At 45.4% G+C, this 25,989-nt stretch overlaps 1 protein-coding gene across 1 annotated transcript in view; it reads right to left on the bottom strand.

Moving 5' to 3' along the window:
- Positions 1–19,540: 19,540 nt before the first annotated feature.
- LOC135914590 (E3 ubiquitin-protein ligase PDZRN3-like) overlaps positions 19,541–25,989 on the bottom strand; it is a 192,039-nt gene continuing 185,590 nt past the window's right edge. Inside the window, exons 9-10 of the mRNA XM_070540363.1 lie at positions 23,194–23,562; positions 19,541–22,572 (exon numbers count right to left, since the gene is read on the bottom strand). Of these exons, the coding sequence (XP_070396464.1) occupies positions 21,817–22,572; positions 23,194–23,562 (1,125 nt within the window). The 3' untranslated portion in view covers positions 19,541–21,816. The remainder of the gene's footprint in view (positions 22,573–23,193; positions 23,563–25,989) is intronic.

Here is a 25,989-nt window from a genome sequence, read left to right as displayed (position 1 = left end):
TTTCTAATCGCCAACTGTGGAACGCACCGCACGGTTTAGTATAGTTTCCAGAGACTGGATTAGCTATGCTTGGTTAGGTGACCATATGGACGATGCGAATTCAAATGGAGGACGAAGGAATGCTAGGTAGGCTAGTGTTCTTGTAGTTGACAGTACACCCCGAAGATTTCACATTAAATAACCAAGCGTACGTGACACTTTTGTGGTTATTATTTCGATGTGGTTGGACCAATTAAAGTCGGGTGTCAGATGGATACCTACATATTTATATAAATATATTTTTCTAAATTGAATAGCTAAGTGTGGACTTGGCGCGTTTACGGCTGAAAGTAAGTAATTTACATTTATCCGTGTTAAGGGTCATCTGCCAAGGTAAGCACTAATTAGTGATCCGGTCATGGTCCTCTTGTAGGTTGATGTGTTAGTTATCCCGGCAACTCCTGCGAAAAATCAGTCATCTGAGAATAATCTAACGTTTAATATGATACCTTCTTGTAGGTCGTTGATGATTAACAACAAGAAAGGGCCTACGACACTTAGCTCTGCGTTCCATCGACCAAGTCAACGCCTGCGTTCTAATGTCCCGGTAGAGATTATTTTTGCACAAGCTGCCGCGGCGATGGCACCTTGACTGAAGCGTGCGAAGCAGGGAGTGACGTCACTACACTTTCGTACGCAAAAGACGAACCCGCCTACCAGCTGATTTGTGTTGGGACAGTGCTACAGAAAGGCCGCGAATATTCAGAACTCCTGAAGAGCAGCGGGCATACGAGGCGCGGCGAATTTCTCATCTCTTTTGGTCTCCACTCTTTCTAGGCGCACGAAGTTGCAGGTCATCCGAACGTCTTAATGGTTAGACAAAGTGCACGTGAATGCGGAAACGTGAATAATTTCTACCTACGTCGCAACGAGGTCTAGTTCTCGATTACAGCCTCGCTGTCCAACCATCTTCACAGAGGGGATAGGAGACCCTTTTCTTTCCTCAGAAATCTAAGTTTTATTCCAAAACACGGCAAACCACGAGGAATAAAAGTTACAAGCACCGCGGCCTTGCCTCATTACCTCGTTTTATGCCTCTATGTGGTCTAAAGCAGGCAGCATCTTCGGACAACTTTCCTACGCAATGGTCTTCAATATAAATTTCACTGGGGATTGCAGCCTCGCGAATTGTGAGTGCAACTTGCAAGGACTTGACGCAGAGAGTAAGTCTTTTAACTAACTATGCACCGGAAGCTTAGCAGTAAACAATCGAAGCAAATAATCAGTACTGATTTCGTGTGACGCCAGCGCCTCATTTCATGTTTGACACAGTGCGCCATTCGACTTTCCGTGCCTGCACTACGCGCCGCGGTACAAGCGCGTGACTCTCAGACCCCGTGACCGGTGCAGCTATACGGATTCCGAAGCATCCCATGGACGCGGCCATTCCTGCACATCAGCACGAAATCGGTCATGAGCCTTTGCTACAGGAGCTCCGGCTCGGCAAAAGTGTCCTAATTCCGTAAACCTTAATAGCTTACACTAGCATCTCGGCTGCCGTATTTCCCCATTTCTATTAGAATTGCTCAAAGCTCACAGAGTGCGTAGAGAACTTAAGCGCTTTTTTTTTGCTTTCTCCGACTTACCTATTTCAGTGTAGTATGCGTCGTATATTTTAACTTTTACTTTTGTTTATAAGTTTTGCGCAATTTTTTTTTTGCTTAAGCTCCCTTTGTAGTTTCGCCTTTTGTTCACAAATCCGAAGCCTTCTTATACTTTATTTCATTCATCTGCTTTTCTGTTCCTTTGTGCTTTGTCTCCTAAAAACTTTTGTCGTAAATTTTTCATGTTGCCATTGTTGTTTGCATTAATTATTTGAGGCAACATACACAGGCGTTCGTGTTGTCCACTTCTCTACTCTTGTGTCGTGTCTGCACGCCTCACTTCTATTTCGCATAATGAATCCTTACCAACTAGCTCAGCATTCTGTCGTCCTAATACACAGGTAATCCGTTTTCAGATCCTCACAAACACCTCCTACAGCATAGGCTTATGGAATTATACAACATTGTTGTGATTAACATGACTGATCTTTATGCCGACAAGGAAATTTATTCACCCGTAGGCACGCTTACAACTGTGGTAAAAACGAAAAGCACAATATGAGGTACATCACATGTAATACATCGTACTTGATGTAAACAAAACAAATTAATAAATGAAATAATAAATGGTGTCTACTTGATACTGGCTTTGCCACGCACAACAACAACAACAAAACTCATCACCGCATCCACGCAAAAGCATTATTGTCGGCCTCGAATTTATGAAAGGTATTCGGGGCGCATACAGACACAGCCTGAACTCGGGCAACCGAATTGAGCCTTATTCTGGCTCTAGATAGACTTTGCCTCGGGAGACGTATGTACCACGTAGACCAGCGGCGAAGAAACTATCGAAATCGATGATTATATTTGTTCGAGTCACTCGCATGCGTTGCATGCTCGAAGGTTATCTAAAAGAAACACCATTCTTGGACTACCTTTTAAAACGTTATTTTTAATGTAACTTTCAGAATGCATTTTACCCTCGCAAATTAAGAGTACACCTATAAGAATTTCGCACAAAGAGGATGTCTTTTATACAAATGTGCACATAGCCTTGGCAGTAACGCTATACAAAGCTAATAATTTTTACTGTTTTTGTGTTACGCCAGCGCCTTCTTTCAGGCTTGGCACAGCGTGCAGTTGGCCCTTCCGCGCATTCACTATGGTGTATGGAAAGGGGCAGGGTTTCGTCCGTAGGGAAAAACACTGGGAGAACTGAGGACGTTTCTGCGATGACGCCACCAGATGCGCGCTGCGATCGAACAGCGCGCCCAGCGCGCGAAATTTAAACATATTGTGCAATACTTTCTGCATTTATGAACTAAGACGCTCTCAAAACACACGTGAAATTCTTATTATTTGCAACAAATAAATAATACAAACTGTTAAGATAATACAATAACGCTGTGTATGCTTGCACGTTTCCGACGACAGATCATGCAGTGTTCCTGAACGTGTGCTCAGCCAATGGCTCAGCATTTCGGTAGCAGAAGACAAGAAAACACTCGTCTGCTTGTTCCGTTCGGTAAGCACGCATATCATTTTAGTATTTTTGAAAGACACGAGGATGAAAAGCCCGGAAAGAGCACCTGCACTGCGACTTGTTGGTTGCACGGGATTCCTTTCATATTGTATCAGCCAGAAAAGCGGTCGCCAGATTTAACTGAAGGGGAAAAAATATTCATTTGTGACGAATGCAGCCACTAACGTTTACATATTTATTTCTCTCCGTAAAAGGGCGCCGAATAGAAAGAATACAGCCAATGGTCTCAAAGTGCCCGATCTAAACCTCAAATGCGCACGCGCGCGCGCGCACGCACGCACGCACGCACACGCACACACACAAATACACACACACACACACAAACACACACACACACGATACATTCAGTCTTGCTAGACTGATGTAGATACTGTAAATAAACCCATATTCCTCGTTCTCGATGAGAAGCAGTCCTTCCCTTCATCAACTTCCTCAGCGTGGATAACTTGGACGACGGCATTGGGCCAGCTACCTTCCAATTCATGCCGGACTCCAATCATGACAACGTGTTACGAGCGATGGGATTGAGCCCCCAATCCTAACACCGAGCTATGGGAAAGCCACTAATATTGAGGACTCCTGAAGAGCAGCGTGCATACGAGGCGCGGCGAATTTCTCATCTTGTTTTGTCCACTCTTTCTAGGTGCACGAAGTCGCAGGGTGTGCAAATGTCCTAGGCTAATAATTAGGCAAAGTGCATGTGAATGTCTAAACGTGAATGATTTCAACCTACATCGCAACGCGCTCTAGTTCTCGATTATAGCCTCGCCGTCCAACCATTTTTCACAGAGTGAATAGTAAAACTTTCTTTTTTCTTGGAGAAAGCTTATTTCAAAAAAAGAAGATACGAACACTTTCAGTCACAGTGATGACACAATCATACTAGGACGACTACGTACACGGCACAGTGAACAGTTAAAGTGTGCAATTTGAGCGACAGCGCCTCGTCTTATGCCTCTATGTGGTCTAAAGCAGTCACCATCCTCGGACTACTTTCCTACATGGTGGTTTTCAATGTAAATTTCGCAATGGATCGCAGCCTCGAGAATTATGAGTACGCCTGCAAGGGCTTGATGCAGACAGTGAGTCTTTTAACTAACTATGCACCGGACGCTTAGTAGCAAACAATCGAAGCAAATAATCTATACTGCTTTCGTGTGACGCCAGCGCCTCAGTTCATGTTTGACACGGCGCGCTCGATTCGACTGTCAGCCTTTCCTACTTTTCGTCTTTCCGACTTTTCGGCACCACGCACCGCGGTACAAGCGCGTGACTCCATGACCCCGTGCCCGGTTCAGTTATACGGATTCCGAAGCATCCCACGGAAGCGGCCTTTCCTTCACATCAGAACGGAATCGGGACAGGCGCCTTTGCTACAGGAGCTCCGGCTCGGCAAAACTTTCCAAATTCCGTAAACCTTAATAGCTTACATCACCTTCTCGGTTGCTGTGTTTCCCCATTTCTCTTAAAATTGCTCAAAGCTCACAGATTGCGTAGAGAACTTAAGCACTTTCTTTTACCTTTCCTCCGACTTTCCTATTCGAGTGTAGTATGCGTCGTATTTTTTACCTTTACCTTTGTTTATAAATTATTTTTCCGCATTTTTTTTTGCTTGATGGGACACTAAAGGTTAATATTAAGTCAACGTGGACTATTGAAATACCATCCCAGGGACCTCGAAATGGTTGTTTCATGGGAATATATAAGAGACTTATTTTAATAGAAAATGCGTTATGAAGCGTCCGCGTACCTCTAGCGCAGTTCAAATCGCCCGCCCTCCGATTGAGGAGTGGTGTCGTCATGGTCTCATAGTGACGTTGCGCCGTCGGTGAGTAAAACGGCGCCCGCAGACGGCGCTACGGCTTTTCGGCGCGAAATGCAAACGCGCGGCACGAAACATAGCCAAGACAGAGCCGACAGTAGCGCGAAATCGGAACTACGGTGGCTAGCGGAAGGGAAAGCGCGCGACGATAAGCTGGTTCTTTATTTTATGACGCCAACTTCGACGCTCATTGCAATGGACGACCCTGACAACGACATATTGGCTCGCGATGCTGGGCTCGACTTCAACGATTTAAGCACTGATGAACGTGACCTGCTGCTGAGGGCTCGCGCTGCCGGCGTCGTTGCGTACTACCACGACGGCAACTGTATGTCATGGCTGCACATATTCGAACATTTGTAGCTTTTCCTTCGTGAAAACCAAATGCCGCACTGACCGCCCAATCTTCGACCTGCAGTTCTTGCCCTTCGGAGAATGCAGGCAAGACCAACGGAACAGCGCTACGGGAAAGCATCGCTTTGAAAGGCACTCCACACGACTTCAGTAAGCCGGCGTTGAACTCGTGATCCTCTGGACGGAAGTGCAGCGAGCACACTATGCGATTTTTGGCTTTTTGCCAATGCGCTGTGGCAGAGCTACGGCACTTAACCGCTTCGAACGGAGTGGTTCACTCGTTGGCACACAGTGATTAGCAACGTTGGATTCGCCGCTCCAACTGCCCTTGGCCAAGTTCAGTGGACCGTTCAGACATCCCACGACATCACATGTACGTGGCATTCTCGCTGCTTGTTCCAAATGCAAGTTTCGCGAGCCAGCAGAACCAGCGCAGCACGACGCGATAACGATACAACTGAAACTCCAAAAAGCGCGCGCGGCGCAGAGTCGAGCGCACAGATTCGAGCGAAAACGGAACCTTTCCACCACCTTTACTACTCAATGGTAACGTCAAAATCTTATTTTCTTTAACTAGAATGAAATTGAAGTAGACAAGTAGCATTTTCTTCCGTCTTAGAATCTAATGAAATGATCTTTTTAATACGAGTAGTTGAGTACTAGTGGCATAAATTATGATGACGAGTTCCTTCGTCATCGGGCTAGTACCGGAATGTCGCTGGGGGGTCCCACATCGTGCCATGCATTTACCTCAATTTCTTTGTTACTAAAGCTCTGTTCGCGATTATATTGACGCCTTAGACGTTCTAGAGCATTGCTTTATCACTTTAACTTGACTTCAGAGTAATCTTTAGTGTCCCTTTAGGCTCCCTTTTTAGTTTCACCTTTTGTTGACAACTGCGAAGCCTTCTTATTGTTTAATGCATTAATCTGCTACTTTTCTGTTCATTTGTGCCTTCTGCTAAAAACTTTTATTGTCGTAAATTTTTCATGTTGCCATTCTTGTTTGTATTAATTATTTTAGACATCATGTACAGGAAATCCGTTTACAGATTCTCTCAAACACCACCTTCGGCATAGGCTTATGGAATTATACACCATTGTGGTGGTTAGATAACGGATTCTTGGTAACTACGACTGTTTTTGTTCAAGACAATAGTATCATGTTGTCTGCTTGTAGGTCATCTAAAAGATACACCATTCTTGGACAAGCTTTCAGAACGTTATTTTTAATCTAACTTTTAGAATGCGTTTCAGCATCGCAAATTAAGAATGGACCTTTAAGGATTTCGTATAAAGAGGACGTCTTTTATATAAATGTGCACATAGTCTTTATATTAAATGCTATGCAAAGCTAATGATATTACTGCTTTCGTGCTACGCCAGCGCCTTATTTCAGGTTTGACACAGCGGGCCGTTCGACCTTCCACGCATGCACTATGGTTTATGGAATGGGGCAGTGTCTCGTACGTACGGGAAAACGCTATGAGAAGTGGGGACGCTTCTGCGATGACGCCACCAGCAGGGCGCTGCGATCGAGCAGCGTGCCTAGCGCGCGAAATTTAAACATGTTCTGCAAAACTTTTTGCATATATAGACTAAAACGCTCTCAAAACACAAAATAAATTCGTATAATGTGCAAAAAATAAATAATACAAACTGTTAAGATTCTACAATAACGTCGTCTATGCTTTCACGTTTCCGACGACAGATCATGCAGTGTTCCTGATCGTCTGCTCAGCCAGTGGCTCAGCATTTCGGTTGCAGATGACAAACACTCGTCTGCTCGTTCCGTTCGGTAAGCACGCATATGATTTTAGTATTTCGAAAGACACGAGGATGAAAAGCCCGGAAAGAGCACCTGCACTGTGACTGGTTGGTTGCATGGGATTCCTTTCATTTTGTATCATCCAGAAAAGCGGTCGCCAGGTATAACTGACGGGCAAAAAATACTGCTCTGGGGACGAATGAAGCCGTTAACGTTTAGCTATTTCTATGGAAAGAGCACAGCCAATGGTCTCAATGTGCCCGATTTAAAGCAGCCCTGAGTTTTAGTCGTTATGCTAGAACCTTAAATGCACACACACACAGGCACGCACGCACGCACGCACGCACGCACGCACGCACGCACGCACGCACACACACACACACACACACACACACGCACACGCACACACACACACACAAACACACTCACAAACACACACACACACACACACAAACACACTCACAAACACACTCACAAACACACTCACACACACACACACACACACACACAGTATCAGCAAATAAATAAGTAAAGAAAGAAAGAAAGCTTAAAAAAGATAAAATTGTTATTTATTTTTTACATAGAAAATTGAGGACACCGTGGCATGTGTTTCTATATGGCAGTAGCGGAGCTCTTGCGCTATAAGTGAGACTAGATAAGTCCTACATAATCTGAGTCCAAAATCACGAAGGAAGCGGTTTCACCAAATGTACTTGTGGAGCGGGTAATCGCTCGCGGCATGGAAAACAAGTTTTCAATCTTTACAGCTTACTTCCCTCGCCTCTCGTCGCAAGTATACTTATGTCAGTGCTCTTCGCAAGAAAAAGAGACAGAGAGAGACCAATAATCGAATTCTGCAAAGTGACCTTATTCATACACCGAAGTGCATTTCACCTCGTTTAGATCGTGCACAAAAGATAGAAATCGCAGCATGCCTGTAATGCGAACCCAATTCGTAATGCGAACACAATTCGTTAAACCCCTGCCCTCTACGGACTGAAACCACCTTTCCCTAATAAGTGACGTCGACTGCTGGTCCTTTCCATATCGCATTTCTTCAGATACTCTATCTCCGGGTAAGTAATATATAAGAGAGACTGGATCCACACTAGCGCTAACTTGTGAAACATTTTGTTCCTCGTTAGTCGCTCCCTGTATTTCTGTTGCTCTACCTAATAGTGTATGAGCAGGAATCTATCAAAGCCTACCTGTAATCATGTATTTCCACGTGAGTACCACTCCCCTCCATAACGAATCCGGCCCGGAGGCTAAAATAAATATATAAATAAATATATCAGTACATAATTAATACGCATATCTAATAAATCGCAGCCAACATGGTATTCTATGTCGTAGCTATCGTCATCGTCCGATTTAGTTGGTGGGCTTAGTGGAAGTGGGGCTATGCTTAACCTGACGGAAAGAGAAGAAAAAAAAAAGATGCTCATTCTGTGTTTCTTTCTCAAGTTTTCTGCTCTTTCTCATTTTTTATTATTTTGCATTTCTTAATAAATCTATAAGATTATGCCCCAGAAGACGAAGAAAGCACTTGACGGAGCTCCCAATCAGTTACCAAGTGGCCATCCGGAATGTGATAGGTTTTGTGATAATATCGCTTCTTTTCCTTTCTTTCTTTAAAGCCCGGAATGGAGTGGAAACAGAACAATGACTAGCTGCGTGTGAATGGAATGGCACTGGTATGGCGCGTAATTATGTCGGAATTGAATTAAATGAATTTTTTTTCCACCAAATTTTTCTCAATAATTTGCATCATAGAGAAGTACCATGCGCACGCACGGGTGCGTAGATTTGTTCAGGCATTCCTGCCACATTTATGCGTTGGGGTTGTGGGTTTGTTAGCACCACGGGCCTGGGACACGAGACCAAGCGTACACGACATGGCTTCAGCTGTGCCCATGTCCTCTAGCTTTCGTATAGCGTGATTCCATGCCAGGTCGCCTATAACAAGAAGACTGCGCACTGTGAAGGTTGTTTCCTTGTGGCACCGTGCGAGAATGCGGAATAACAAAGGAAGTATTGAGCATTACTGTGCGGCCACTCTGGGAATAGGCACTGACTGCGACATTCAGCTCCCCGGAACTGAAAGGAACGGAAATGGAGTCATCACACTAGATCATCCAGCGACACGGAACGGGAATGCAATTGACGGCAACCCTCCGCCACCACTTCCATGACAACCTCGTGTCCAGTTCGCACAGTACAAGCACCTTGTGCTGAAGCTTTCCAAAGTCGACAGCAGCGCCAGAACACACATCCTAGCGAGAAGAGGAGGCAAGATGGGAGTGAGGCGACTCAGATGTGCGGCGACGCTTACGAGCATTACCAACCTTCGGCTTTTCAAAGGGCGAACCACCGCGTTCGACATTCAGAGAAGCATTTCTTGGCGTCTGGATGGTCGTACCTTTTTCTATTTCTTTTTTTTATTTTGACACCCTGTCAGCAGGCGTTGGCAGTAATGCTACGATAAACGAAAGAGTTGTAGCATCACCTGGTCACCGCAAGATGACCGTTTGCGCAGTACGATTTCGGTGGTACTCGTGAATACAACACCTCGTGTGCAACACGTTAGGAGTTTGAAGTGATCTAGCGTTTCTTCTATGTGTCCGTTTATCAATGCGATTCTTCGACACCCACGTACCCGTTTCGGAGGAATGGCCCTTGCCATGACGTTTGCGCCGCCCTCTTCGGAAATTCATTTATCGCCGTAGCCGTCGGTGTAGCCCTGGGAGAACCCGGATGGTGAGGCGACAGCCTGTTTGCCGCTGCTTCCTTCGGTGCAGCTGATTCCGCTTCCGCCGACCACGGCACTCACGTAAAAAAGAACGTTGTATTTACTCGGTTACACCACCGCTAGGCCCGGTGTAGGTTGGCCGCACGGTTAAGTACAGTCTAGTACGGTGTAAGTTGGTCGTACGCGGCCCGTCTCCTCTGCACCTTCAAAGCCGAGGGGAGCTGCTTTGGATGCGATAGCATATATAACGTTTTCCTTTGGTTTCGCGTTCCGAGAGATTGCAGGGTCATCAACTTACCCGAGCAGACAAGTTTCTCAGGTTTGTGAACAAGTATGCGAGCTTCGTCCTGCAAGGGAAACGGGCAGGTCGTAGTGCCAGAGCAGAGTCTCGTCCAATGGCAGTTTGTATGCCGTCCTTAAGTCCACTTCCATGAAAAGGAAGCGTCAATATCAAGCTCTCTTGTACTTCTTTTTATGAGCGGCAGTGACCCGCCACAGATAAATTGGATCCAAACTTGTAACTCTGCAGGTAGTGCCCGGTTAAGCAAGGTAAACATTCTTATAATGAATATTATAAATATAAGAAATGGCTCTTCTTAAGCGCCAAATTAAAGCCTGTCGATATGGGGAGCATCGTTTTGTTGCCTACCTGCTCTGCTCTCTATTGAGAGTGACAGTATTGAAAATAAATGACAGAACTTAATACCTTCGAGTAACCATTAACTGATTATATGAGGCTTTTCGGCTTCCGTGTTCATTGCACTATGAACACTCGGATTAGCGAGTTAACCAGTCAATCCGTCAGTCAATCAATATATATTGTTAGTCATAATTACCAGAGCACTTTCTTCCTTACAGCTCTTCCTCCCTCCAATGCCTGTATAAAAATAACCAGTAAATCCAACAGTGCCAACAAAAATTCCAGCAGTGCCAACCAAAATGCTCTGAAATCAAAACACGCAAGCCATGCAAAATACGCAAGACGCCAAGCCGGTCATTATTTAGCTGCACTTCCACGACTGACGCGGAACTCACCCTTTCAGGGGCGCCAGGCCTTTCGTGTATTCCTGGCATTTGCTGATCGGCGCCTTCGCAAAAGGCGCTTTTGTTGTCTTCCACTCCGGTGACTTTGGGAGCAACAAACGCTAATCCAGTAATAATAAAACAGTTTCCATGGGACTCGCACATGCAATTTCCAGCACAATGACGTGGTTTGTCTTGGTGTCGTTTTCTTTTTTATCATTTCCAGGAGGCTGCACATGAAGCATCTCTCAGCACTTCAACGTTATGCTCTTATTGGCGCTTGTCTGTCGAAACATGTTTGTGTCGAGTCTCTCTCTTTGTGCTGATATATGCACTTGCTTGCGAACTGGTTTGTTTCGTAATTATTCATCGTTTTACAGGCGTAAACATTCTTTTAATTGATGTTAGTTCTTCTTGCGGTACTACTGTTTGTCTCCATGGTGAGGATGGGTAACGAAAAGGTGCGGAGCTACAGAAGAACCCTGCCTGAGGATTACCTAACCTTTATCTAGAGAACATTTTAATGAATTTTGTGTTTAACTCTCTGCGTCCTGGTCTTTTTTTCTTTTCTTCAGTCGGAGGATTCGCCACAAGACATTAACGTAATAAAAGTTCGAAGCTTTTAATCGACTATTTGCGTTATACTTCATGATGATGATATTTCCTTTGCCGGCGCCTTGTTTGATTTATGCAATCTTTTAGCCTTGCTTTATTTTCTGCATTTGATGCAACCTCAAGACTCGTATGTTGTCTCGAGCTTTCCTCCTCTCTTTCTTATTTGTACTCTTTGTTTTCGGAAGATTATGCATTGCGTGAGATATTATATTTACACCTCAGTTTCACCTGCACTGAGGAGGTCACTCGCCTTGGGTGAAGTAAGTACTCTTTCTCACTGTTTCAGATTATTAAACGCTTGTTAACCCGTACAAAAATGAGTGTTGATTAACCATTGATATATTGTTGGGGAATTGTTGAAACAACTGACTTCAACAAATTTTCAAGAGCAATTGAGTTCACTCAACCCTTGCACAACAATATTACCGTTGAGTGTTCTCAATAAACAATTTATTGGGTAATTTGTGTTGATTTTTTTTAGTTGTTCTTTTGTTGTGTAGCAGTTGAGTCCAGTATACAATAATTAGGACTCGCATATGAAGACATTCCAAACATGTTTTGCGATGCGTTCCAACCTCATTCCTGTCACTTTGCGGCAGGTACGTTCTTCTTTCGCCTCGCTTTCATTAATAGAAAATTATGTGTGACCGATGGGGTGGAATCGAACGTCGGCCGTCGAGCCCGGTACTCTAACCAATAGGCCACGAGCGCGCGCATACTCCTCTCATTCGAAAGCCAGTAAGCTCTGAAATGCTTGGCGTGTGTGCCGCGTGCCACTTCCTGGTGCTGTCGCTACAGCTGGCGCTTTGAAGCGCCTATCTCCGGGACCGCCCCACTTTCGTAGCCATTTTCGCTACGTAAAAACTGCAACGTTAGACTAGATTCATGACCGCCCAAGTTCATAACGATTTATTTCTTCGCCGGTGTACAAATGTCATCGTCGTTTTAACATACACTAGATTACATAACCATTGGTACGATCCGAAATGAGCACGTTTTGGGCAGCAGAAGAATGCGAAACTCACTTGCCAACACGGTGACTACGCGCATGTGGAGTTCCCCAAAAGTAGACACGGCGGCAGCGCGGCCGGCGATAAGACAGGTGCCGACAGGCGACGAAGCTACCTTCGAGCATCGGACGCACTGTGGGAACCGTAGGATGCAAGCGCGCACACGCTACAAACATACATGGGTGAGGTCTTCGAATTTCCTGCGACGTACCCTCTGTCCGTAAAGCAAATATAGTTTTTGTCCAATGTCCGTGGTACTAGAGATCAAAGAATGAACGCGCTTTGAGATCGCAGCGCGCAGCCGCTATAACCATTGACTTCAAAGAGCTTCAGATTCAGCAACAGCTGCAACAGTATCACAGCTAATCGCTGTATCTGCGGCTGCTCCCGTTTCTCGCCTTGCAAGCAGCACGCAATTTATTTGAGCCTCGCCGAACGGTCGTCCTCTCCCAAGCCTGCAGGTTTCGTATGTTCAGTTAAGAAAACCAAAGGGAAATGAAAGAAATACAGGTAACGGACTCTTATTGTACCTTACTTGTCACCTCGTCATCTGCAAAAACGCTACAAACTATTTTAGAAGCTTTATTTTTGTAAAAGTAGCAAAACTAGTAGCAATTTTTATTTCTAGGTGGCGCGACAAACGTTAAGGTAGCGTTTGGGTGTGTATGTGTGCGCGTAAATGGGCGCAACCGAGCTTCGTTTTGCGCACACTTTTGCAACAGTACACATGGTTACCGCTAGTTTCGTAGTCGCATTTTTTGGTCGTAGTATTTATTGTTTACGCTATAAATTAGGTAGTTCTTAATAATTTATGAAGGTTAATTGATAAAAAATTATTGACAATTAATTAGTGGTTCTTAAGTGCCGTTATTTTGTGTTTGAAAGGTTTTTATAACTGAATACGATAGTGAAACCATGTGAAGCTGTGAACGGCTTTCAGACTCAGTTATTCGGTTGCAGTTGTGCGGTGGTTCACGCCTCGTGCTTCTTGATGAAAGTATTTTCTTTTCGGACATCATGACGCACATTTTAGTGGAATGCTTTAACGACGATAAGTGGGACGTTTATCCGGTGAAGTGGTTGGCTCACCCAACAACTAGTCTTCTACTGATGTGCGAGCCTGACGGTTTTGATGAGTTGCGCGGCAGAGGCCATGATGCCTGTTGGAGAGAAGGCACCCCGAAACAGTCGCAGCCGCACTTCTGAAGATAGGTAAGTAATCTAGTTTTCTTGGTCACGTAGCCTTCTTTTCTATTTTGACATTGACGAGCGTGACATGTTAAGCACACCGTTCACTTTCTTGAAGCAAACCGCATGCCCCGGAGCAAATGCGCGCGATACTAACTCTCGCTGCCGCCGTCACTTCGTTTGAAACAGAAACAATGGTAGGCGAAGAGGCAGCGGCGCCCCATGTGCGTAAAATTGCATTGCTTCATTTGTTCCTGTCTAATAACGTTTCCTTCATTTGTATGAGAGAACACAATTGGAACATAAGGATCGGCTTCTCTGCGCAGTGATAATTTTGTACTGTGGCCACGTCATTTTTCATGGGGGCTCACGTATGCCGTCTAAGCGCTTGTTATCGCGTTCCGATACGTGAGAGGCGCGCTGCCTTTCAAGGTATTTAGGCAGGCACTACGAGTTTAGGAGAACCGCGACAAATAATCGTGCAGCAGGTGTGCAGCTGTGCTACGCTTGTACCACACTCGTACCGGAAGGCAGTGTTGCACTTCACGCCTACGCATTTCGTAACTATGGCGGCCTCCGTGGCAATTTGGGGATCGAGGTCGTCGATACGATCCCTGCAGCGGCCGCATTCCAAAGGAGCGGAATGCAAAAACGCTCGTGCATTGTGCATTGTATGCACGTAAAAATTTCCAGGAAGTCAAAATTAATACGGAGCCCCCAACTACGACGTGCCTCATAATCAGATCGTTGGTTTGGCACGTAGAACATCATAATTTTTTTTCCGTAGTGGCTCATCGTATACCATACGGTTAGTGTGATCACCTTTTGTGCCGTAGCGGTTAAGCGCGCCTCGATTTAGGTTGCGTCTAATGATGCGGCGCACCGCGAAATATATTTCGCCTCTCTGGGATTTTCGGAGAACGGCCAACCGATTAGTCACAGCTTCCGCGCGGTGACTGTACATGGATACACAGCGCAAATGAACAGAGGTGTGGTGACGTGGTCAAAGAACACAGCCGCCGACGGGCTCACCTTATCGTCTATCACCGCCAAAACTACCGCAGTAAGCATCTTTATCTAGCGCGGCGGTTTGCCGTTGCAGACGTACTGTACAATTTTTATAAGCGATAACCGAAACATGCCATCGTTCTCTGCTGCCTCTTTGAGTTGGACCGATTCGAATATGGGTTGTTTCCAGAAGCGAAAGGAGCGCCAATCGGCGCGTTGTCGCCTCGAGCTAAGCGTCGCACTCGAGCACCGTTTGCGCGGTGAAGAATGACGCGTGCATGAAGCTAGCTCACTGCGCGGACGCTGCCGTGCAACGCAAGGGCGTGTACGCGACGTTCTGCACACAAATCGCGCGGGATGATCGGAGCCACGCCGGAGCGCGGCTAGCTTCAAAGAAGCGGTACATGTTCTCACTCGTACAGGCACGCTCACGCTCGCATCGCTCTCGGCGTATGTTTAGGTCATCCCTTCTACTGGACTTCTACCAAAAGATTCGATATCTGTTTGGTATGGGTTATGCACTATCGCGTGGTCTTTGGTTCTGCGAGAGAGCCGGGAATATTTTCCCCACTGTGAAACATCGCTGTGCGTGTTTTAGCTAACATTTACCGTAGCAACCCATTCCTTCCTTTTCTCGATGGCACTCGTAAAGAGTCCCAAATTTTTACTTGTCAGTATAGTGTGTACTTCTATTTCGTGCGTAGTTATGTGCAGTGCGTGGCAGATTCTTAATCCGCGCAATCTCATTTTCTGTCCACATTCCCTTCTCACAGGTTACGTATGCAGTAAATTCCCAGATGCTAAAGTGTTCTACGCCAAAAGCACCTTGGCGTCGTGCAAGAGACACCCGTTGATATGTGGCTGATTCACTAGCAAGCTCGCATCAAGTGGGATTTTCAACTATTTTTTGTGTTACTCTGTGGTGTACCAGCTGCTGCATGGACGCTGTGAAGGCTTACTTTCGATTTGCTCTGGCGTTTAGTAGTAAAGGATGGGCTACCTTTTGAGGGGAGGCATTTACTTTTGTTTGTGAGAATTTTACCAGCCTAACCAAGTGATACGTGGGTACTGTAAACAGCAGCTCGAACAGAGACGGACGACGAAATAGGTAGGAGCACACACGAGCGCAAGCTCTACTAAATGTTTGCTTTTGATGACAAAGGTATTAAACACACTGGTCAACTTGGCAAAGGTAAAAATCCGTGCGTGCGTGGCAGAAACAGCCACGTGCGACAAGAAAAAAATATGAAAAAGCCATGTCATGTAGAATAAACGTGCGTGAAAAACGAGAACTATCGGTCAAATCTATTGAAAAAGCGAAAGATTTGTCCGATAAGTGATACTACCCAACGGGAAATACTCATTTGAGAACAACTTTTTTCCACTAAGGGCAACAGATAACTTGGTTACGCAATTGTTTCGTTTGTGATCAATAAATATTGCTTCTGGAACTCCTCTGGTGTTGTGGTATAGAGCAGAAAGAACGATTCTTTCATCACAGAGACCAGAATACAAAAGGACTTACGGAAGCATTATTTATTAATCACGAAGAAATATTCATAAACAAGATTTCTGTGACCCTTAGTGGGAAAGAGTTGCTATACAGTACTTCTCGTTACTATCGCTTGCAGGAGAAACCTTTCAGTTTTCATGTTTTTGTTTATGTTTATGTATTATGTACATGTTTATTCTACAGGACGTATTTCGGTCCTTTTTTGTTGTGCCGGGCTGTGTATGCTGCGCATCCATGGCTTTTTCTTTGTGAAGTTGGCCAGTGTGTTTAAAATCTTCGTCTTCACGAATAAACTTCTACTTGAGTCAGCGTTCATGTGTGTTCCTACCTTAATTCATCCTTCTCGTCTCTGTTTGGGTGGTTGTGAAATATAAATGTACACCGAATTGGCGAAGTGTCCATAGAATTGATACATGAAGTTATTTGCGCTGTTCATTTCAGGAAGAACGCTATAGGGTCTTCTCTTTGTTTTTGACACTGAGTACATTTTTCTAGTTCAATTTCAAGGAGTCCTCTCAGGAAGCCAATAAGAGTGATGGTAACTTCCTTTGTGTGTAAGATTTATGAATTTCATCAATTCAAGGCATGACATGGCACATGCCTGATTGTAGGTTGCAAGCATTCGTAGTAAGATCTGTTTTTCGGTTCTCATGACGCTTCTTTGTACTGCGCTGCATTCTCCAGGCACATGAACCTTTTTATGCTCTAAGTGCATGCGTTCTTTTTCTATGTGTTGGAGCGAAAATTGTAAACTTAAATATGCATATATATCATTTTCCTTGTAATCTTTTTCAACATGGGTGCGCTGTAGCTCCCTCTGTCTTTCAGTTACTGCTTTGTCCCAATTTTTATGCAACCTTTATATATTCTATGCAGCAAAATTCTGGTGCTATTTTAATAACATTTTATCTGTGAAATTGAGGTAATTGGTGTTTCGTATATGGTTTATTTGCGTTTTTCACTGTCTCAGCAATCGGGCTGTCGAGTCATTGGAACCTTTTCTCATACTGTAAGACTATTTCTGGGGTGCTTGATACTGAAAGTGCAGGTGACCATTTATTTGGCTGTTTGGAATTGTGTTAGCCATGTGTTACTACCAATTTTCTGTGCTAAATAGTTATTTTTTCTCTTATCGTTCAAGGTATTAGCCTTTCCTTATCTCTTTATTGACTGAGGTAGCACTTAGTTGCTGGGTATAGGAAAAAAGGCCCCAAAAAGTGCTTTAATTAGCTTTGTGCAAGTCCAGAAATATTACCTGAAAATGAGCTCACTAAATTGAGGAAATGCCACTAACGAACTCCTCTGTACCCCAAATTAACATAATCAAATGGCGTACTGTTTGTTCTTGACTTGTACCAGGGAGATAAGCTGCTTTCATTACACAAAAGCTTTACAAGTTTATTTCTGAAGAAAGCAATCCTGGCTTGTCAGAAACACGATTCAGGTGTTCATCATGCCCGACAACTTTCTAAATGATGTCTCGTCAAATAATAGCTCAGTTGAGTGATGTTATTTTATAAAATAATTGGGCAACATGAAAATATATATATCTCGAAGACAAAGCTCAGGCAAGTCTACTTTGGTACTTCATTAAATTTTAATCACGGTGAAAGACGTGTGCTAAAGGTTGTATATATTTACGTGAAGTCATTCGTTTCAAGTTGGTTATTTTGCCTTCTCACCGTCAGCCGTAGCTCTTCCTGTGATGTGTTAGTGTGCGCAACATTTTAATGTAACATATTCAGATGTCTTTTGTGTATTCACATGCAAGCAGCTCCAAGTGTTCATGTGTTCAAAGTTGGTTGTTGCAAGGGTATGCTTAAGCCCTGCCTTTTGAGTCGCTTTGCCTTCTAGTCATAAACTTAAGTCGAAAGTGAAGAGCACAATGATCGTTTTGATTGGACTCATATGTATAGGTTTTTTCAGATGTATTTACACTGCTAGAGTGCTGTAGGTACTGCCTTTGTCTCCAGGTTCGATGTAGTGGTGCCTTATGTACTGTAATAATGTTTCACGTGCACACATATTTAGTGTAAATAAAGGTACTTCAAGTTGATCAGTCTCTCCTTTGATTTTGTTTGTGTTTGGGAAAGTTATGAGCAGGCACCGGGACATGCAAGTGTGAACAGCGAAGCAATTTCAATACATGAATAAAAATACACTAGCCCAACGAAACGTCAATCATATTTCAATGGCGACTTCTGAAATCTCAATGGCATCTCAACTGTGGCACGATATGCTTTTCAATGCTGTGGTAATAATAACTCAACAACAGGTCCAGAACTACCACAACGTTAGTTCAACGCAGTATCAATGGTAACTCAACAACCATTCAACAAAACGAACACAACGGGCCGTCTAAGCACAATGGACTTTCAATGGTAACTTAACAATTATTCAACATTAAGGTACCCAATGGTGTTTCAATTCGATTTCAGTGGCCAATATTCAAGGGTGCTCAACATCCAACCCAACAATTCTCCAACATACTCTCAATAATTCCTCAATAAAAAACTCAACATTGACCAACAATATTTCAATGCTTTCTCAAGAATTTTTTTGTACGGGTTCTCTCTGTCACTCTTTTCCATCCGCAATAATCATGCTTTTCTTTATTTTTGTTATTGTCATTAATATTGTGCACACTATTGAGTACTTACCTTTGCCATGGCTGCCGAAAGACTGGTTGACAGTATTGGACCCGTAATATTCGAGCACACTTTTGATTCAAGGTGAACGTCTGCATATTGTTTCCTGGCTATGAACACTAGGTTTGTACAAATACAATGAAATTTTATTTCTTAGACTTAGAAATGTTAGTATAGTAATAATCGTTTATTGATTTCTTGAACGATCCGAAACCTACAATTTGGTACAGCGTATAAAAAACACTTCCAGTTGAAACGAATTCCCGCTCATTAGTCAGAATATTTGAAGAATCAGGTTCTGCGTAGCATAAATAATACGTTGGGCATTATAGGACTAAAACACATTATTTCTTGCACTGTATTACGTTGCCAGAATAACAAACGTCCTTCTCTTGTAAACTTTACATAACAGATCCTCGCTCTTTGGAAGATCTGCATTTGAATAAACACTCCGAGGGTTATGCTGACCTAAACTACAATAATTACAGCCGTGCGATTGATTCTTGCATGTGCTGCCTTTGAATGTCCTTTAGGCGACGTACGTACAGAGTAATATATGGTATCGCAAAAAAAAGTTGTTCCTCAGACTTGGGCAGGTAGGATAGTTGCATACCGCGCATTAGCCAGAGCGAAGGTTTCCGACCATTTGGCATATTGTGCGTTTCGCGTAACTCGTCGCCGGCACGGACAACACGACAGGAGGCGAGGAGTCAAGGAATTCTCTTTATTAGCTTTATTTCGTTTCTCCATTCATATTTCTCTTTCCCTCAATGACAACCCTTCTAGGAGAGCAAAAAAAAAATCACGCTTCACAACACGCCACCCTCCGCACAAATAGATTTGTACAAATCTTCGTGAAAAGTCTTAAATACGGTGCGCCGAACACTTCCAAGACATAGTACTCGTATATACATCTGGTCTGTACACGACAACACTACATAAGGGGGGGGGGGGGGAGCAAAACAACACGCACGGTGTGCTACAACTTAGTGTTCTCGCACGCAAGTAGTTGGTTCAATACCTCTTGTATCGTCGAAATTAGTTCTTTTTTACCTATGACTAAACGATGAACAACATTTCGCCCGCGTACTCTTCGTATGCCTCCGAAGTAAAAGCCACTAGGAGCCGCCATCTTGTCCGTTTTGATATGAAACGCTTACGTCACGTAGCCATGCACTTGTATTTGACGAGTTTACTCTCCATGTGGCGAAAGGAGTGTTCTTGTTATGAGGCAAATCAAGCTCGCCCTCAAGGGTCATGAATCATTGCACCTAAATTACGGGGAAGAAAAGGAACGGCCTAGTCCTAAATATATATTTCACATGATGGTTTGCATCTTTAATTTCTTCGGGCCTTTCCAAAGTTTCATTTTTTGTTGTTCTGGCGAGGATGTTGATCTGACCGTGACCTATGGTATTCTCAAAGAACTGGTACTTAATCGAAGTGTGTTACCACGGTTCAAGACATTTTGTTGCTCATAACAAGGATCGGAACCAATTCACACCAGAAGTAAGTCGTTCACAGCCAAAGTTTCAACACCGAAGTCTACCTTTGTGGCGGGGAGATATAACTCTAGATGCTTCTTGAAAGCGAACAGCAAATGTACAGTGACAATATTGTTCATAAATAACGTAGTGCGCATTCGAAAACATGGGACTAGGGTGCATGCAGGAAGCGTATGACACTAAACCACGCTCGTACGCTTCGCGGGAAGTGCACGACGTTTTTACACATGCGGGAAGAACGTGGATTTCGGTAGTTTTCGTTGTTGTCGCCGCAAAAAACGAAGCCGCACCGGACGCACTTGCGAAGTACATAAAAGCGATACAGTTATGACTCGTGTGTGAAGCAACTTCGCGGGTTTTTCTGTCCGACTTGGACAGCACAGATAAACCCAAACGCTGTCTGCGTGTCATAAACCACAACGCGCAGACAAGAGTACTCATATACCTGGAGACGCTGGCGACATCTCTCAAACTTTGTGTTTCAGTAGCTTGGTGGAAGCACAGTTATCAGTTGTGTTGTGGTTTGAAATTCTCTGCGTCTAGCAGGAAAAAGCAAAACGTGGGCGAACAAAGAAACATTCGGAGTGGACCGAGTGTTGTGAAGAAGGTAGCTGTCTGTGTAAGGGCAAGTATCTCGGTCTAAACGTCGGCTCCAGACAGAGGCGTTTCGTTGTTCAGCTGATTATGATCACTTGAAGTTTCCGTGTTCCACTGACAATTTTTTTCTAGTCTGGGTTAAAGATAACATGCCTATATCAAGGTAGTGTGTCTCAAGATGAAAGTGTGAACTACAACGCTAAATAAATGCAGTCGTGATTAGGTAGAGATGTGGCATTGAAAGTGTAACAAAAACATGCGTCTCATGCTTTAGACACTAAGGTTAGAGGCTTCTTCAGAAGAACGTGTTGTTGACTGACCAAGCGCACATTATGAGCTTCAGAAGAAACGTGCTTCGAAATACGATATTGTGCCTTTACGATTAGCAGGCATACACATCACAGCAGCCGTGCAGAAGTTGTACGAGCAGAAGATTAGTCACACGCTGTATGACATCGCGGAGCAGTGACGCAATACTAAAATGCTGGCCTCTTGTACATAACTCCGTCTAGGGATCAAAACAAATGTTCATTATCTGGTCGCAGATTTCTGTCATTCGAACGGTCCGAAAGCTGCTAGCGAGTTGAAATCCGTCTGTTGACCACACTTCCCCAGAGTGAACAATGCGTCTCACACCTATACCGTCGTGACGTCTACAAGTCCCGAAATCAGTTATACAATAGTAATACCAAGTGACCATCACGTGCCTATGAACCGTCGTGGCGGCTAGAAGGCCAAATGCTTGTTCGCAGACAGTTCCATAGATGCGACCACCACGTGCCCAAACCTGCACCGTCATCATAGTCAGGAGGCCGAAACGGCTGTCCTCAAAAAGTTTTCGTCGAGTGGTCACCTTGCATCTAGCGAACGTCTCGTGGCCATCTCTACACAGTCGTGACGGCTAGAAGACCGAAGGCCTTGTCCCCGACGACAACCAGGGCCTCCGGTGAAGGCGACACCTCGCGCTTCCTCCGAGACGTTGCGCTGGTTGCGGATTTCTTGGTGCCCGATCCCTCGTGGGCCTCCTTGAGGATGGCCATCTTGAGCTTGAGCATCATCTCCTTCTTCTTACGGTCGCGAGCCTTCTCGAGGTGCCTCTTCCTTTCCTCCTTGGTCCAGTACTTGCCGGTCTTCAGCTCCGAGTGGTTGTCATCGTCGGTGGTGAGCCCGCTTCGCTCCTCGAGGATCTTCTGCTCGCGTTCCTTCAGCAGCTTCGTCCTGGCCGGCCGCCGGGTGATGTACCGCGTCCCATCCGCCCTCCTCTTCACCTTCCACTGAGACTTGAGGTCCGTTTCGTCACCGCCAGGTTCGCCGGCGGCGGAGACCAGTTGCTCCGCCTTCGTCGAGATCGTCGTCGTTGTCGTGGCAATGGAGGACGACTTGGACGCGTGGACGCGACCGTTGCGTTTCGCGAGGGCTTCGCGGAAGAGGTGCTGTTGCAGCCACATGGTGTGCTGCAGGTTCTGCGGGTTCGTGTACATCGTGGGGTATAGCGAGGCGTAGTCCGGCACCGACGAGCCGCGCCTGACGCACGCCGGCTCGCTGACCGTCTTGGGCAGACGCCGCGGCGACGTGGCGAAGTCCAGGTGACACCGACAGGACTCGCAGCTGGTCAGGCTCTGCATGTCGGAGTCACGCATCTGCAGTGCGAGAAGACAAAGGCAAAGCTTTTTTTTTCGTTTTACACAGAGAAACACTTCTGGTGGCAACATGGTTGGTTGCGCTTTTGACGAAACGGCCCTTTTTCTCTTGGTCCAACGAAGTTTTCATTATTAATAAGCCAAGACTTCTTCTGGTCTCATTATCAACTACAGCGTGACAGCGCGAGAAAAGGCAAGACAGAAAGGAACATGCAGAGCGCTGACTCTCAACTGCGTTTATTTGTCCGGATCACACCAACTCGTCCGGCTTGTATTTTTTTATGTAATGGTTTGTTTTCGTTTCCTAGATTATTTCTTTGTGTTACGCTGAATACCTGCATGCCTGCGTGGAGAGGTTGGGGACACGTATCGATTGTCAATTTATGGGCTATGAAACGCCGAGAGTGGGCATCCATGTGTGGGTAACTTACGATAAAAACGAAGAGATTGGAATGATATTACCTGCTGTCACTCCATCTCGCTTACAGCATTATGGTGTCAAACAAAACGTGTGCGCTGCTCGTGTTCTACACTGCACAATATCAAGCTAAAAGCTTTCCCGATTTATGTAGTGAACAACCCAGAAGCAAACGTATGTCAACGTTTACGTCCTCACTGTACCTGCGTCGACTTGTCCTCCATGGGTCCCGTCCCATGCCCCGAGGACCCTGCAGCAGTGCCACTCCTCGTAATGGGAGGCACGAAGGTATGCGTGGGTGTAGACACCGGGGCCCCCGCTAGTGACAGCAAAGATCCGGACCTCCCGCCGAGCTCGAGAGTGGGCGGCGAAGCGGACGATGATCCACCCGTGTGGTAGGCACTGGACCCGCTGTCGGCCGCGTCCCACTTCTGGGGCGACGTGGGCAGCACCGAGGAACCCTGGTGCAGCCACTGTTCGACCGAGACGGCCTTCTTGTCCAGGATGACCCTCTGGAACTCGTTGGCCAGAACACTCATCTCGAGGTCATTGTCCGGCAGCGGGGTACCCACCTGAGTGGAAGCGAGGAGGTTTTTACTCTAACAACAAACGCATTGTTGACATTAACTTTTGGAAGATTAAGTGGTGCACCAATGCGACCTTGCCGCTTTTTTTTTCTTTTTGCGCTCAACGAACGGTTAATGCCTTCGCGACGTGTTGCGAACTTTGACCGAGTGCAACTCGTGGTGTTTGCTGTTGTCGTGACACCCAGTGACCCAAGTTGGCGGTTCGTTGTAGAGCGGCACGACTCCAGTACCACACACCCGATGCGCTCCCGACGCCCAAACCCAGTGGCGCATTTTAATTTTAGCACTGAAAAGGTTCATTGAAAAGCGGAACATGCGAATTGGCACATGCCCATCCGGAACGATCCACATTTTTATACTGCACTGTTTTTTCTTTCGGTTCCCCAAAGACGACAAGTACGCGATGTTCTGTTCTGCAGGCACTGGATTTTCGTCATTCAAGCTTTTTGACGGGGTCGCGGAAACCGTAAACGAACTGAAGCAGTGTTTCTGCCTCCGCATGGCGCAATATCTAAGTTTAACGTAGAGTACGTACTGTTCGATAACCTTGCATTGATTCTATTCACGCTTAGCGTTGTATCAATAATTGTTTGTCACGTACGCTGACGTGTCCGATTAAAAAAAAAGAAGTTTGTTCAAAAACGGGGCGATGGTCCTGCGGATTCATAGCTGTGCCGCACGGTTGCAGGACGCTTGCAACGATTATCTATTGTACCGAACTAGAGGACGCGCTACCAACCTTGTATGAATGTTCTTTTTCATCGCTATTTCTGAAATTTGGTTCTTCACAGACGAAAAAAAATGAAAAATTGGCCACCGTAATTGTTCCAACGGACTTCGGCGAATTTGTAATGGTTCGTAACAAAGGCATCCACGCCTCCGTTCTATTTACGCTGACAGTGACTCAGACTTTGGCACACGTGTGAAATGTCTTATTGTATATATGATGCGTGGCTAGAATACTTCCAAAGGGCGTGTGTGCCGGAGAGGTACTACCCCTGCTGTGAAGATTTCACAGACAGAAATTATTTCGATCCACCCAAAAACCAACTTTAGTGGTCGGCGGTGCCATCTGCGAGTCTCAGGGATTGGTTCCTCAGAGCCATAGACAAGTTCAGTGCAATGCTTTAGGACCAATCGCAATACCTGCTCATTTACTGTTGTTTCAGTGCGTGCGGAAGTGTGTGCGTCTGTTGTTTGGGTGGACTGAAATGTTTTTATTTTTGCAGTTCTTTTCTGGTGCCTTTTGTTTATAAATGTGTTCAGAGCGTCCCCATAATTTTTACAGTAATGAAGAGTACTTGCAAATGTGTTTCCTTGATGTAGACTGGAAACAAATATAGTACAAACGACTTTGTCCTGAGAGAGAAACTGGTGAACAAATCAAGACTTAGCATCTCCTTTTCGTGGGAGTAACTGGGTGTTCTATATCTTAATTCGACTGCAATGGCTGGTGTGTGCCCCGATGGAGAACCTTCACTCTAGCTGATTGGATTTTGATTTGTTCTTGTTTTTCTGTGCCTTGTAACAGAGCTACAACGTTGGTGCCCCGAGCTTGAGGAAGCGTTGAATTTACAGGTCAAATTATTCATAATGAACAGCCGTGAGGAGAAGGCTTAGGCACACACACTAGCACACACGCAGGAGTAAACACGTAGACGTCCGAAAGAGAACGAGAACCAATTTTATTGCGACAAAATTTATATGGACCCTCCAGGCAAACTATTGCCGCCGTCGTCCAAAGTCGCCGTCCAAAGTCCAAATTCGATAAGATTGCGGCCTATAGCACCGTATCCTGCAGGTGCTAGGGAAAGTACGCGAAGGTAAGCCTATAGATGGATGGTGGCTTCATGCGGCGGCGCCTTCTCGAATGTGCTAGGGAAGAAGGTGGGGATAGTGCGCACGCTGGAAGGGGCGCGGAGGGGTGTAGGGTTTCACGCGTCTCCGTTTCTGTTACGGCCGCGGCTGCACGCATGTTATCTTGAGGTAATCTGCGGTGGGTTCGAAGGCTAGCCAAGCCGAGATAGCTGATGGCTTCGTGTGCGCTGTGCTGCCGCGTGCCTAGTGCGCGATTGAGCGAGAGGCAGCACGAAGGGTTATTTCGCTCGCCGCTGCTGCCGCTCTTCATTGCGCCAGCATTCTGACAGCGCGTTCGCGGTTATCGAGTAAGACGCGTTCATGTTTGCCTGTGCGTGCGTGACACCATGCTTGTTCATTTAGTTAGTAAGCCAATGGTAACAGCTGATAAACTTACTAACCTTACTGCGTATGGCTGTGTAATAATTTGTTGTCCCAATCAGTCCTTCGGCTGCCCGAAACTGCAACTTTTTTATGGTGCCCGTTTCTCTCTTTCGTTTTCTTTATTGCAACGATAAGCTTACCGGCCAGGGGTTGCCAATCCTATAGCGGTAA

This window comes from Dermacentor albipictus, chromosome 6, assembly GCF_038994185.2.
Source record: "Dermacentor albipictus isolate Rhodes 1998 colony chromosome 6, USDA_Dalb.pri_finalv2, whole genome shotgun sequence".
Lineage (NCBI taxonomy): Eukaryota > Metazoa > Arthropoda > Arachnida > Ixodida > Ixodidae > Dermacentor > Dermacentor albipictus.
The sequence above is the reverse complement of the archived record's forward strand: the minus strand, read 5'-3'. Positions and strand labels throughout refer to the sequence as shown.